Raw genomic sequence first — 15,504 nt, forward strand, 5'->3', positions numbered from 1 at the left:
GCAGAGAACTATATAATAATACCTAAAGGAAAAGGAAGTAAAGGCCTAAAAGCCTAAAAAGAAAATTAATGCAGCCACCAAAAAACTGTAGGGCTGCTTTAAAGAAGTTTTTTGTTTTTGGGTTCAGATGCACTTCATAGTGTCCTGTCATTTTGTGCAACCCATTAGCACTAGGCATGGAAAAAAAAAGCTACCAAAAGCAAACGCCTTTAAATTTGGATGAACACTTTTTTTAATCCATCATTCAATCAGGCGCCTCTCTTTTGGCCACTGAGACTCTTGAATTACAATTTGGGTCGATAGGGGTATAAAGACTTCTACAAGAGGAAAACTGAGGACTCTGGGTAGCATATGTGCAGGGTTTGGTGGCTCCATGTAAAAGGGATGCTTGCATAATACCTGCAGCAGCTCTCATTGCCCCCTGCTATGGCCAAAGCCATAATTGAAATCTATTCCTCAATGGCCATACAGGATATATTTCTATTTGTGTGTGCACCAAATGCTTTTACAAACCCATCCTGTGAAGAGCAGAGCTGTGGGAGGTACCCAGTAGGTCCCAGTCAGTACAGACTACCTGCAGAAAACTACAGGAGGGGTGAAGACAAGACCAGTCACCATGCGTAAGGAGAGAGAGCAGAAGTGACTGGTCTTTATTACAGGAAGGAACGGTGTCAGTTTCAAGCTGTATTATTTATTTAATACAGGTACTTATATAGTGCTGTCAATTTATGCAGCACTTTACATATAGATACTGTACTGTACATTCACATGAGTCCCTACTTTCAGGAAGCTTACAATCTAAAGTACCCAACTCACATTTATACATACACATACTAGGGCCAATTAACTTACCAGCATGTCTTTGGACTGTGGGAGGAAACCCACACAGGGAGAACATGCAAACTCTGTGCAGGTAGCGTCGTGGTTTTGATTTGAACCAATGACAGTGCTGCCAGGTGTAAGTGCTAACCACTTAACCACTGCGCTTCCCTTTATTACTGCAAATCTAAGAAAGAATACAAGCATGCCAAGATTCAAGTAGGAATACACATGTCACTTGTACCTAGGCAATATTTGCTTATCATGGAGTTCGGCTTCAAAGAGTTCTAACCTATCACTGTACACTCAACATGTGTGACAAATAGTCCTCTGAGACTGTATTACTAATCCTACGCCACCCTCCTGACTATCAGTTCAGTACATATGTACACATCAGGGTGGAAAATTACTGCAGTCTGAAGGCACTTCCTGACAATAGGAAAGACCCTTCTCCACCCATTACAATGAATTCAGCCTGATAGTCCTGCAGCTATGGAATGAGTTAAATGTATCTTTCATTACTTGGCCTCAATATGCGACTGCAAAGATAAAGCTATAAGAGGAAGACTGATTCCATTCCTGTGGAGAAGCCAGGAGGGCTACGCTAATGGAAAGCGGAACATAATGGAGGATAATCCACAGGGTTCTATGTATATCTGCAGTTGAACTATCTAATGAAAGTCAATCTTCCCTCTGCAAAAAACTTGATTGATTTTGTAATTAGTCTGCAGAAGCAGTGTTTGAATACATGGATTAATCATTGATTGACTTTTTTTTTTTTACCAGGGGAGGTACAATATTAAAGCAGAGTTCCACCCGTTTTTTAGCTTATTAAAAGTCTGCTGACTTTTAATAAACAGACACTCACCTGTCCCATGGTCCAGCGATGCGGGCACCCAGGGCCTTTCTCCTCTCCCCCTCCTCTCCGCGGCGCCGTCATAGCAACTGTGTGGGCACCCGGCCGTGACAGCTTCTGGCTTCACGGCCGGGCACACACTGCGCATGCGCTGCGCTCTGCTATTGGCCAGGCAATTTTCTGGGACCTGTGACGTGTCCCAGAAGATTGCTGGCAGGGAGGGGCTGCCTAGGGCGAGAGGAGTTTGTTTAAACCCCCCCCCAAAAAACAAACATGTCATACTCCCCTTCTCTGTGCAGTTGGTTTTGCACAGAGTGGCCCCGATCCTCCTCTTCTTGGGTCCCTCAGCGGTGTTCCTGGCTCCTCCTCTTCTCAAGTGCCCCGTTGGAGAGCCGCTCTCCCTCGGGGCACTCGTGCGGGCGCGCTCCTGTGTCCTGCTGCTGCGTCTATTGACACAAACAGCAGGACTCGGCCCCATCCCCCGCATCATTGGATTGGATTGACAGCAGCAGCAGCCAATGGCTGCGCTGCTATCTATCCAATCAGGACCCAAAACACCGACTGGAGCTGGTGTGCTCGTCCCCGTCGTTGGGAAGACCGGGTTCAGTTAAGTAAAAGGGGGAGCTCTGGGGGGCTGCTGCATCACATGAGGTTTTTCACCTTAATGCATAGAATGCATTAAGGTGAAAAACCTCAAGGGTTTACAACCCCTTTTCAAGGTGATGGACCTCTTCCAGCTTATGAAGAAATCGCATATATATATATATATATATATATATATATATATATATATATATATACACAAATAAAAGAAAGAAAATAATGCAGCCACCACATGTATAAGAGTGATTTCTCCATAAGGTTAAAGAGGTCCATCACCTTAGGACACTAGCAAAAACGTAGGACTCATGGAGTGGGGTAGAGTTATAGGGAGGCCAGTAGCCCACTTGCTATCTTTGGGTGGCTACGCTCATTCACTCTGTGGAGGATAGGCATGGTCCCTCTAGACTGCTCTCCTAATTTGGACCAGGGCTTTTTTTCAGCGGGAACACGGGGAAACGCAGTTCCGGCACCTCCAGCAATGAATTTATGTAATGGAAAGGAGTGCTGGTGTGTGCTGGAGGGTCTATTGATGCTGGCTGCTTGGGGAATCTATTGTCGCTAGTAAGGATCTATTTTTGCATGGGGGTCTATTCTTGCTGGGTAGGTGTATTGTTGCTGGTGGGGGGTCAATTGTTGCTGGAAGGGATCTACTGTTGAGGGAGAGGTCTATTGAAGTTGGCTGCTGCTGGGGGTCTATTGTTACTGGGGTGTCTTTTTGGTGTGGGGGAGCATTGTTGCTGGGGGGGGGGGGCAGTCTATTGTTGTGTATGGGATCTATTGTTGCTGAGGGATGTCTATTGTTTCTGGGGGGAAGAGTCTATTGTTTCGGGAGGGGGGGTCTACTCAGTAGTACAGAATGATACTTGGTTCTGTATTCTCTAAAAGGGGCGGTACTGGGAGGTATGTAGAAGGTGGAACCAAGGGTCATTGCTCAGAGGTGGGTAGGGGGCAGAAACGACGGCTGACTCAGAAGGCAGGAGTTCCTGCACCTATTCTCTGAGAAAAAAAGCCCTGATTTGGACTACATATATGTCTTCCTCTCCATCTCTATTACATTGGGGCAGAGGGATTTGTTGTTTATAGAAGATACCTTAAAAGAAAGATAGCCTTGTTTGAGAGTTCAGTTAATTTCTTTCAGTTCTGACCTGTATCTTAGTGTCCACTGAAACAATGAGTGAGCCGATCACACAAGCTGGAAACTACAGAACACCTTTGGATTTTCATATTGCAATGAATTTTACAGAAAAATACAGCGCTGGAAATTGAACTGGAACAGTAATTTTTAATAACAATAAATGACATAATGGCTTGTGTAGCAATTATATAGGCTATAGGCCCACTATATAGGCCCAATTAAAGAATAAGTTCACTTTTTTTTTTTTTATTTCAGCTCCCCTATGTACTAATATACCGCCAATGTACTTATTTTGCAGAAATAAAACATCTTTCTATTTATCTTCACACCCCTTACCTCACTGTCCAACTGGCTCTATGAAAAAACTTCGCCATTACTTCCTGGATGGACCTTTGGGGACTTAAACCCCCTTAATAACCAGACCAATTTTCAGCTATCGGTGCTCTCACATTTTGAATGACAATTACTCAGTCATGCAACACTGTACCTATATGAAATTTTTGTCCTTTTTTTTCACAAAAATAGAGCTTTCTTTTGGTGGTATTTAATCACTGCTGCGTTCTTTATTTTTTGCGCTATAAAAGAAAAAAGACCGAAAATTCTGTAAAAAAAAATGCATTTTTCTTTGTTTCTGTTATAACATTTTGCAAATTAGTAATTTTTCTTCATATATTATGGCCGAAATTTATACCGCTACATATCGTTGGTAAAAATAACCCAAATCGGTGTATATTATTTGGTCTTTGTGAAAGTTATAGAGTCCAAAAGCTATGGTGCCAATATCTGAAAATTGATCACACCTGAAGTACTGACGGCCTATCTCATTTCTTGAGACTCTAACATGCCAGAAAAGTACAAATCCCCCCCAAATGATCCCTTTTTGGAAAGAAGACATTCCAAGGTATTTAGATAGATGCAAGATGAGTTTTTTGAAGTTGTCATTTTTTCCCACAATTCATTGCAAAATCAAGATTTTTTTTTTCTTTTTTTTTTTTTTCACAAAATTGTCATATTAGCAGGTTATTTCTCATACACAGCATATGCATACCACAAATTATACCCCAAAACACATTCTGCTATTACTCCCGAGTACGGTGATACCACATGTGTGAGACTTTTACACAGCGTGGCCACATACAGAGGCCCAACATGCAGGGAGCACCTTCAGGCATTCTGGAGCACCCAGGCCAATTCTGACATTTCTCTCCTACATGTAAAAATCATAATTTATTTGCTAGAAAATTACATAGAACCCCAAAACATTATATATGTTTTTTTTAGCAAAGACCCTAGAGAATACAATGGCGGTCCTTGCAACTTTTTATCTTGCACGGTATTTGCGCAGCAATTTTTCGAACGCGTTTTTTGGAAAAAAACAGTTTTGTGCTTAAAAAAAAAAACAAAACAGTAAAGTTAGCCCAATGTTTTTGAATAATGTGAAAGAAGAAGTTACGCTGAGTAAATAGATACCTAACATGTCATGTCATGGCGCCAAACTTCGCTACTTAAAAATCCCCATAGGCAACGCTTTAAAATGTTTTACTTGTTACATGTTTTGAGTTACAGAGGAGGTCTAGGGCCAAAATTATTGCTCTCGCTCTACCGATCGCAGTGATACCTCACATGTGTGGTTTGAACACCATTTTCATATGTGGGCGGGACTTACATATGCGTTCGCTTCTGCATGCGAGCACACGGGGACACGGGGAAAAAAATGTATTTAATGTTTTTTGTGTGTGCGAGCCGTCCCCCGCTCGAACTATCACAGTGCCGAGCTCCGTTCTCTGCGAATGTCGCGACACACAGGGACGGAACCCGACGCCAAATTCAAAAAGTTAAAAACACAAAACACGTACAGTACACCGTAATCTTACAGATTACATTACTGTATCAAATCATTTCACCTCCCTTTTGCCCCTAATGCTTTGTCCAGTGCCCTGAATGTAGTTTTATATTATATATACTGTTCTTTCTGCCTGGAAACTTGAGATTGTCCAAAGCAACCAAAAAGTATCACTTTACGTCAAAAGCAGTTTTAGACCAGCTAGAAAACAGCGATAGTAAATTAGAATGACTTGCAGAATTGAGCGATAGTGATTAGTGGGGAAATTCATCATCAAACACTGAAAGTAATGAGTTTATGCAACTGAGCAAATTTCAGTGTTTTTAAATTGGATTACATTATTGAATACATTTTATTATTATTATTATTATATTATTTGTTATAATTATTTATAGTTATTTATTATATTATAAGTAATGATTTTGTGTTTCAAACATTATCTACTAGACGCTTGTTTGGACAGATTTAGGTGAGTTATTCCTAAGAATTACAGGCCTACAATATAAAACGCCAAATTTCTATGCGAAACATTGCACCGCTTTCAGCATCAAAAATCTGACATAATTATACCGCCAGGGAGGTTAAGCTGGCCATACACGATGCAGATTTCTTTCCTGCAATCACAGGTTGCAGGAAAGAAATTTGCATGATTCCTCCATCAACACAGGCAGCGCTGACAGGGAAATCAGCAATTGTCTGAGAAGACAGTGATTATTGCTACCGGTTATAGCAGCCACTAGCGATAATCACAAGTGAATCCAGCAGGCTGGTTGTACCCAAGTTGATTGGCCAATCCTGCTGAACCGGCCGAGATTTGAACCATGTATGCTGCAGACTGTCTGCCTTTTCCTGCTGTATTTCATCTGGTTCAGCAAGAAACCGACTGAATTTCGATCCATGTGTGGCTTTTCCCACTCGATAGAAGTCGATTAGGCTTGTTGGAAATTTTTTCTCATCGGCTGCAGTTGCTGCTCGGCATATTCAGACAGCTACTCAAAACCATAACCATGTTTAATTGGGCTCACATTTTAAGCACTGGTACTCTTCATTTTTTTTGTAGTGCTTTGTTTAATAACATTACATTTTTCAATCTTTTTCTTTATTCTTAATTTCAGGCGACACCAGACCTTTTGAAGGGCCAGCAACAACTAGCACAACAAACCAATGAGGAAACGGCAAAACAGATACTCTTTAATTACTTGAAAGAAGGGTTAGTATAATGGTTGAGTGTAATATGTTCATTTTAATGGGTAATTATATTGATGGCCATTGTGCAGAAATAAACTTGCCTTGTGTATATGGAAAAAGATCCCCAGGTAGTTCATAATACAGGGGGTCCCCTACTTACAAACATCCGACTTACAAACGACTCCTACTTACAAACGGAGGGAGACAACAGGAAGTGAGATGAAATCTACCCCTAGGAAGGGAAATTCACTCCTGTAAGAGTTAATATGGGAAAAAGGTGTCCCCACTGATGCTTTATCACCTATCCTTATTTCCCTATTAACCCCAAATTTTCAAAATCTAATTGTCATTGGGACAGAAAGTGAGGTGAAATCTTCTGAACAGGGGCACAGACAGCAAAACAAATGTTACAGGGGTGATAACCCTTCCCTATGCTATCTACAAAACTTAAACATTTATTTTTTGGCTGGAGCTACACTTAAAAAATTTACCTGTTTCGACTTACAAACAGATTCAACTTAAGAACAAACCTAAAGTCCCTATCTTGTTTGTAACCCGAGGACCCCCTGTACACTAAATAGTGGATTTGCATGGCTGATGAAAAAAGGATATTTTCATGGTTTCTGTGGTTTTAGTTTTGGGTACCACTGGTTTTGCAGTTTGTGTTTTACTTTTTATGTATTTTATGTTGGATTAAAAATAATTTGCAAATGTGGCAATTTGAAACACTGGGTTTGAATATGTATACCTCTTTTTTAGGTAATCCGTTTATGTCAAATATGCATAGGCTTGCACACGGGGTGTGCCCGGACACACCCTAATCACCCCGAGCGTAGTGTTGAGGGGGGCGCGCTGAGAGCTTCAGGGTTTGGGCATCTCCTCTTGTGCCTTACTGAGGTATCACAATTCTCCTGATGCCACCAATGAAGCTGCAAGCTTCTTGTCTCTGCCGACCAGCCCTACCACCTGTACCACAGAGCCACTCAGCTGACAGCATTTTGGAGCACTATCTTTTGGTTTTGCAGAAATGCAGGCAGACCAGAGCCATAGCTGACATTTCCTCCCCCCCCCCCCCACCCCGCACGGACAGGAGAGGAGAGAGAGACGGTTCTGCTCCTTCTCCTTTCGCCCTCTTCTCCTGTGTCTGCTCCACCCACACTCCCCGGCAGTGTTGTGCCTCAGAGAAGGGGACGTGGGTGGGAAGTTTAAAGCCCAGCAAACAGAAGAGGAATGATGCAGCCTGCCGATCCATCCATCCACTGTGAGTGCATTTTCTTTCTCCCTCCATCCCTCGCTCTTTCTTACGTTTTCTCTTCCTCCCTCGCTTTCATCTTAATATGTTTGTGTATATATATTTTTAAGGCTGGGCACGGATGGATCAAAATTCTGCCAGTTCAGCAGGAACCGGCCAAATTTTAGTCCATCTAAGGGCAGGCTGGTTGTACAGAAGTCGATCAACGGATCAACTTTAGTACAACCAGCCTGTCGGGTGTTTTTGATGGGATCACTGTTGGTGACTGTCGGTCAGAAAGAGGGATCTCATTTTACACTGGGAGAATTTGAATGCATTCAGGTGTGTGTTGGCACACATTATTTTTATTATATGTGTCTGTGTAATTAGATATGTGCCCCTTTCATTCATTGGATTTCAGTTCTTTCAACCAATGGAGGCTCAGCATCACATGTGGACTTTGCCTAGGGTGGCCTGCTGTTTCATGAAAGCTATGTACAGTCCCTCCCCTCAGCCATGATCTGCTGGCACTGCTTAGAGAAGCACAGAGATCTCCTCACTGGGTTTAAAATAAAATATGTAATGCAAGAATCTGTTATTCAAAATTGAATTTGCATATTGATGAAAGAAGGAAGGGGGGCGGTGGGATGAACCAGGGATGGTAAAATATAAGCAGATTAAACTTCAGCTTTAAAGTGGGCCTTACATAATAATTTAACTCCTGGAATACTCTTTAACTCTAGTGAAGCCACTTCCTGTGGGGGCAGGCTCAATCCCGAGCCACGCTGCCTGCGTCCCTAGATACAGACAGTGCGGCTCGGCCTTGCCCCCCCGCTCCCTTGTCAAAGAATTTAACTGACAGCAGCAGAAGCCAATGGCTCCCACTGTTGTCAATTTGCCCAGTGAGGAGGAAGAGAATGGAGAGAGGCGCTGCTCTCCTACACAGCACTGAATAGGGCTCTAAGTATAAGAGGGGGGTGGGGAGGGATCCTAAACACAAAAGATTTTTTTACCCTAATGCAGAGAATGCATTAAGTTAAGAAACTTTAACCCTGTGGTGCTGACATTACACACTGGGCTGCACTGGGCTTTTTGCCGTATGGCCGCATACATATTTGCGTACCTCCCTTTGTGCTGGAAGATCGCTGCACCGTGACCAGGGTCTCCCCGAGAGTCCCGGGTCCCGTTCTAATGATCTGGAACGTCTGGCTATCACACTGATCAGTTACTGTGAAGCCCGCCCCCGTGTCTTCTGTCTCTGTGAATGATACAGCGTATCTTTCTCTGTCCTTGTAGAGATGGGGGAAAAGTGTGTGTAGAATTTTTTTTTAATTACCTAGACCAAGGTTTGATCTAGGTAAATACCAGAGTTAGTGTTTCGGTCAGAGGTCAGGGTCAGTATTTTTTTAGACAGGATTTTTTGTTTTAATTTTTTTAAAATTAGTGTCAGTGTGTTTTAGAATAAAAAAAGCAAAATGTGCATTATTGTTCTGGGCTGTACTATGGTTACATACAACAACTAACATACACATATGTGGTATTGCTGCTATCGTCAGGAGCGGGAGAATGTGTTTTGGGTTGTTCTTTGGTTGTATGTTATAGTAGTAGCAAGAAACATACAGCTAAATCTAAAAAAAAAAAAAAAAAAAAAATAAATTATTTTTTAACTATTTTGGGCAAGTTTTCGTTTGATAAAAAAACAAAACAAATGGAGATATCCATTACCATTTACCACCAAATGAAAGCCCAATTTGTTCTGAAAGAACAAGGTATAATCCATCTGGATGCACACAGTAGTTGTGATGATATGTAAGTTTTTACTAACACGTCAAAGTTGCAAAATTGGGCTTAGGCATTTGATTTACCCTTAGGCTCAAAGGGGTTAAGGCTTTAGAACCACTTTAAATACTGTTCGCTTTTTCATCCAGTAAGTCAAATGTCATCTATGCAGTGAGGCAGTCCCCATGCTATTCAAAAATCCCAGGTGATTCCATTTTTCCCTACCGCATGGTGGCAAAAGTATGAGCACATCTTGTCCTTCATTCAGCACGGTTATTAGTGCCTGCTTTTGAAGAGCTTGTGTTAATTGCATGAATTTGACATCAGTTTGAGATGCTTCTGAGATCATTCACAATGAGAGGTGCATTTTATCTGCAGTTGGCTTCCTTCTGACTTGCATTTGACCTGATTCAAGTAGGTTTTGCATCCTCCTAGACTTGTATAGAAATGCAAAAAATGTCTGATGTGAGCAAAAGCTTATAGACACAGATCCTTAAGGCTCGGTTCACACCATTGCGAATTGGATGTGGAATCACCGCACTCCAATTTGCAATAGCAGGAGATTTTGACCGGCTCTCTGTGGAGCCGGTTCTCCTATCTCCGAAGCGGGTCCGTTTCAGGTCCGAATTCAGCCCAAAATTTGGGCTGAAATCGGACCTGAAACAGTGAACCAGCATGCACTGGACCCCTGCTGTGAGCCGCATGCGGCTCATATGTGAACCGAGTTTAAAGAACCCTGCACATGCTCAGTAAACAGGTTGCTCTGTCACAGTAGTCCACTGGTAATCAACATGCCTCATGTTGGATTCCTATTGAACACTCACAGTGTTATTTGACATTTCTAAAGTCTTGTCAGACACATGGATCATTGCTCCCAGCAAACATTGAATTTCAAAATAAAATATGTTTAAAAAAGTATGACTTGCAATTTAAACTACAATTGAATTTCTGTATTTTCAGAAGTCACGATAATGACGATGCAACCAAAAGAAAAGTCAACTTGGTCTTTGAAAAGATTCAGACTTTAAAATCTCGTGCCTCCAGCAATGTCCAGGTAAATAGTCCATTCCTTTTCTTTAATTGATGTTTACACTTTGCACACGTGGAGATAAGAACCTTATTATATTACTGTATTAGTTTTTCCCTCTTAATGACCTTTCTATTGCTTTTGAGATTTCCTTTTGTGTTGCATTTGCTACGGTAGTTTACTTTACTAGCATACGATCAATATTTACAATCTTTAACTTTGACAAAGTGACGATTTACTTTTATTAAATGTTAACAAAAGAAAGGAAATTGATTACTCTTGCCATTCCTCTGCATTTCTCGTTTTTTTATTCTCTAACAGCAGAGTGATGTTTTTATTGCATGTCCTATTAGCTTGGAAATTCAATAAGAGATTCTGTTTCTGGAAACAATAAGAATAGTACATCAAGGCTTAACAGTATGAATCTAACCAACTGTGCATGCAATTAAATTACAGTGATTTTAAAGCCTAGTACACATCATTAGAAATTTGAATGGAAATCTCCAAATTTGGATCAGATATTTGATTTTCTGTTTGTTAGTGTTGGTCTACTGCTTTTCAAGAGCCAATGTGGATGCAAATTTCTGAAAGGACATGTTGGAAAACATAACTTGATAGTTACCAGAACGACCGATTTTTCATTGAATTAGTACAGTATTCGTGCTTAAAGTGATTGTAAAGGCTTGTTTTTTTTTTTTTGTTTGTTTTTTTTTCCTTTTTTTTAAAAATATTAAACATGTTATACTTGCCTCCTCTGTGCAGTTGGTTTTGCACAGAGCAGCCCGTATTCTCCTCTTCTCGGTCTCTTTTTGCTGCTCCTAGCCCCTCCCTCTGTTCAGTACCCCTCAGCCAGCAGCTTGCTACAGGGGGCACCCAAACCAAGCTCTCCTAGCTCCGTCTATAGATTCAGACATGGAGCCCTTACCTGGCCCCGCCCCCTCTCTCCCCTGATTGGCTGACCGACTTTGACAGCCGCGGGAGGCAATAGCGCCGCGGCTCTGTCTCAGCCAATCAGGAGGAGTGTACTGGATGGCTGAGGGGATCGTGAGCATTGCTGGAGAGAGAAGGAGCTAAGGTAAGTAATTAGGGGGTGCTGGAGGGGGGCTGCTACACACAGAAGGTTTTTTTTATCCTAATGCATAGAATGTATTAAGATGAAAAAACCTTCTGCCTTTACAACCCCTTTAAAAAAAATCGAATTTGCAAGACATGCATGATCGGAAACAAAGTACAACCTGATTATAAGCTGGAAAGTAGCTACATAAGGGGGAAGTTTTCCTTTTGTCATTTGAGAATATTTGTACCATTAATGGCATTTTCATTTTCAACATTAAGAAAAAAAAAAAATTGTTCGTCCAATTTTCTAATACTGTGTACAAGGCTTTAAGCTGGTCATAGATGGATATAATTTAGAATGACAATTCTAAAGCCTCGTACACACTATTAGTTTTTTTCGTTCAGCCCAGCAATGTTAGTACAGCGATCTCCCTTGCTGTTTTATTGTGTTCTGACAGGGGGACACCCCCCGGATTGGCTGAGAGCGCTGATTGGGAGACAGTCGGCAGCCCTTTTTCGGTCATGCCCCTTTGACAGAAGCCGGCTGAACGGCTGGCTTCTGTCGGGCCTGCTGCAGTACACACGGGCCGAATAGAAATAGAATAGAAACTGTCCAATGCCATCCGACATTTGGCCCGTGTGTACTAAGTTTTAGGTCTCACAACATTCAAATATACTGTAGTTCGAAAGATTTTGTTTACTTTTAACATTTGATTTTGGAGTGAATGGACTAGACTGAATAAAAACCACATACAGTGTTAGGAATTCATTTATTTGAGAAAAAATTTCCATTCTGCTCCCTCAAATTTTCTAGTCACTGCAATCGAAAACAAACATATGTCAATTTGACCCACTAATGATTAGAAAAAGGAAATAACATTCTTTTCCTAAGACTTTTCGCTTGAAAAGTATGGAGGCATTTTTTTTAAAATAAATAATCCAAGTCTCATGACTTTCTTTTGCAGATTAGCACTCCTTAGAACATGCAGGCAAATGCGCTAGTGTGCTGGCACTTAATGATTATTGCTTAAATGTACCATGTGTTCCTCCACTTAATGACAGAGCTCTCTTTTTACACCTCATCATTTCCTTTTTTTGGTATGTTTTAATGCATTTTTTCTATTTGGATGTTTGCCTTTTTGTTCACTGTTGTACAAATAATTAAAATTTTTTAAAGTGACTTTCTGATAGAGTATAATATACAGTAAACAGCACCTCCACTACCTTCTGATAATACACAAATACAGGATTTAAAGTATTATGTATGTAACACAACAAAATTATATGTACATAATATCATAAATATGAAAGTCTAATAGTCCTCCAATAAATAGTAATTCCAATCCATGCACCCCTAAGATCAGACACCAAAGAATTTTAGTCCCTAAATCGTAAAAGGTCAAGCTCACTTTGAATTTGGGGTCAACATCTTTACGTGTCCAATCTTAGAGGGGCTGGTTAACGGTAAACATTGACGATTCCATTTGTGGGTGAAGAGTATGATTATGAGATGGCATGGATTTAAATACCACCCCTCCCTCCCACCCCCTCCTTACCTAAGCCGACAGTTTTTAAGCCCCTTACCTTGTGGAGCCAGCAATACTCGCCTAAGGCCCCTATCCAGGTCCCTTAAAAGGCTGTTTCTGGTGCAGGGGACCGCTAATCCAGCCCTGCTATGGCTCCCCAAGATCACCGGTTTTCTACCACTTGATGGGGTGGTTATGTTGATCCCAGAATGGAAGCAGGCCAGAAATAATTGAAATTCAATGTGGAAGCAGATGTCGTTACCATGGTTACTGTTGTTAATGCATCGCAAAACTGAATGGATTATATTTTTATATTAGTTACATATTTGGTAAGGTTGAATAAAACAACATTCCATCCAGTTCAACCTGTGTTGGTGCGTGTGTAGAAAAATAATTTCCCATATCCCTGTACATTGTTTTTCGCTAAGATACACGTCCAAGAGTCTTTTAAAACTATCCATGCATCCTGCCAACACCACCTTACCGCCCTGACAGTGAAAAACCCCCTACGCAGCTTAAGGTTAAACCGCTTCTCCTATAGTCTCATCGTTTGGCTCCGTGTCTTCTTACACTCCCTAGGACTAAAGTTTCATACTTACGCTGGGATCACAGTTGCGATATTTGTATGTCGCTATCATATCTCCTCTCAAGTGTCTCTACTCTAAAGAGAATAAATTTAGCGCATGTAGTCGTTCCTCATAATTGAGGTCCTCCAGTGCCCATATTAATTTAGTTGCCCTTCTCTAGACTCTCTCCAGCACATCCCTTCTCAGGGTTGGTGACTAGAACTGGATGGAATACACCAGATATGGCCGAAACAGAGTTTTATAAAGTGGCAGAATAATCGTTTTATCTCCTGGAGTAAATTCCCTTTGTAATGCATGCTAATATTCTGCTGGCTTTGGTAGCCTCAGCTTGACTCTACTTGCTATTGCTCAGTCTGCCTTCTACTAGGACCCCTAGGCCCTTCTCCATCCTGGAAGCCCCTAGGGGTTCTCCCCGTAATGAGTAGCTTGCATTTATATTTTTAACCCCAAAGTGCATTACCTTACATTTTTCAATGTTAAACTTCATTTGCCATGCAGTAGCCTGCTTCATTAATTTATTCAGGTCCTCCTGTAAAGTTTCTATATCTTGCGGTGTTGTTATTGCCCTACATGTTTTTGTGTTATCAGCAAACACTGAGATCGAGCTATTTATCCCACCCTCTATATCATTTATAACTAAACAGAATTGGTCCCAGGACAGAGTTGAACTAATGCTTATCCTTCACCAAAGTTTCTTATGGTTTAGGCTGTTCAAATATTATATTTGGGTTGTCTGAAATGAATTTCATCTTCTCCTTTCTTTTCCTCTAGAGTCCAGATCCAACAGCAGAAATCAAAGCTTTGACCGACCAAAAGAGTGAACTAGAAAGGAGGCTGGCTTCCCTCCAGAAACGGCTTGATGACCAAACAAAGGTACAAATTTATTTTCACCATTACTTCTCATGTACATGTGCATTGTTTTTTTTTTTTTTTAATACAAAGTAGATAGTTATGTGAAAGCAACACAAGTGTTGGCTTTTTGTAAAGCTATTATATACAAGATCTGTTTTGGCTACTTGGTGCACCAAATAACTATGGCATATAGTGTATGGCTTTGTTTTATTTCTACTCATTTGACTGCAGTCACTTTTTTACTGTCAAGTAGGCTTTATACAATCTGATCCGGATCTGAGAAACTAGGGGAATACATTATTCCCTAACTTGGAGGTGCTGAGATATATGTAATATATTCATATGATTTGTTACCCATTATTTACTATATATCCAGTATTTAGAGAAGGAATTGTTGCTATTTCATACTTTAAGCTCCATTCACACTATGGAGTTCTGGATCGCCAGCAGAATCGCCGCAAATCACGGGACGCCCTTGCAGCCCCCTGTTTGTGTGTTTTTAACATAATTTGTCGAGCGTCAATCACGGCAAAATCGCTCCGCGATTTGAGTGCCATTGAAAATAACAGGGATCGCAAGGGCGTCCCGCGATTTGTGATGATTCGTAGTCGCAGTGATTTCGCCTGCGATCTGGAAAGCAATAGTGTGAACAGATCCTTAAGGTTTTTTTTTATTGTGCTAGCTGCTGTCTTTTCATATATGTTAATAAAGATGTTATGAATTACATTTACTGTACCCTGTGCTCAGTGATGCGTTTTTATAGAGCATTTTTCTGGTATATGAAATAATTAAAATACCCTGTCCTAAGGCTAAGCATGATATTTTATGTTGCAGGGCCTATTTACATTAAACATGGCACTGTGGGCAGGCATAGGCTATATATCAGGCCAGAGAATTACAATTCCTATATAAGGATTGTTGGACAAGTGTTTTTAATTTCTAATGCCTTCCCTTGGCATCATCATGCAATGTGACTGTGTTAGGAATTCATAATGAGGCAGT

General features: G+C 41.0%; 1 protein-coding gene across 3 annotated transcripts in view; it reads left to right on the forward strand.

Moving 5' to 3' along the window:
• The window catches only part of CGNL1 (cingulin like 1), a 155,648-nt gene that overhangs the window by 37,825 nt on the left and 102,319 nt on the right, over positions 1 to 15,504 (forward strand). For all 3 annotated transcript variants that reach the window (XM_073618802.1, XM_073618800.1, XM_073618801.1), the window contains exons 3-5: positions 6,372 to 6,466; positions 10,415 to 10,508; positions 14,422 to 14,523. In XM_073618802.1, the coding sequence (XP_073474903.1) occupies positions 6,372 to 6,466; positions 10,415 to 10,508; positions 14,422 to 14,523 (291 nt within the window). The remainder of the gene's footprint in view (positions 1 to 6,371; positions 6,467 to 10,414; positions 10,509 to 14,421; positions 14,524 to 15,504) is intronic.

The sequence above is a fragment of the Aquarana catesbeiana genome, linkage group LG03, assembly GCF_042186555.1.
Source record: "Aquarana catesbeiana isolate 2022-GZ linkage group LG03, ASM4218655v1, whole genome shotgun sequence".
Lineage (NCBI taxonomy): Eukaryota > Metazoa > Chordata > Amphibia > Anura > Ranidae > Aquarana > Aquarana catesbeiana.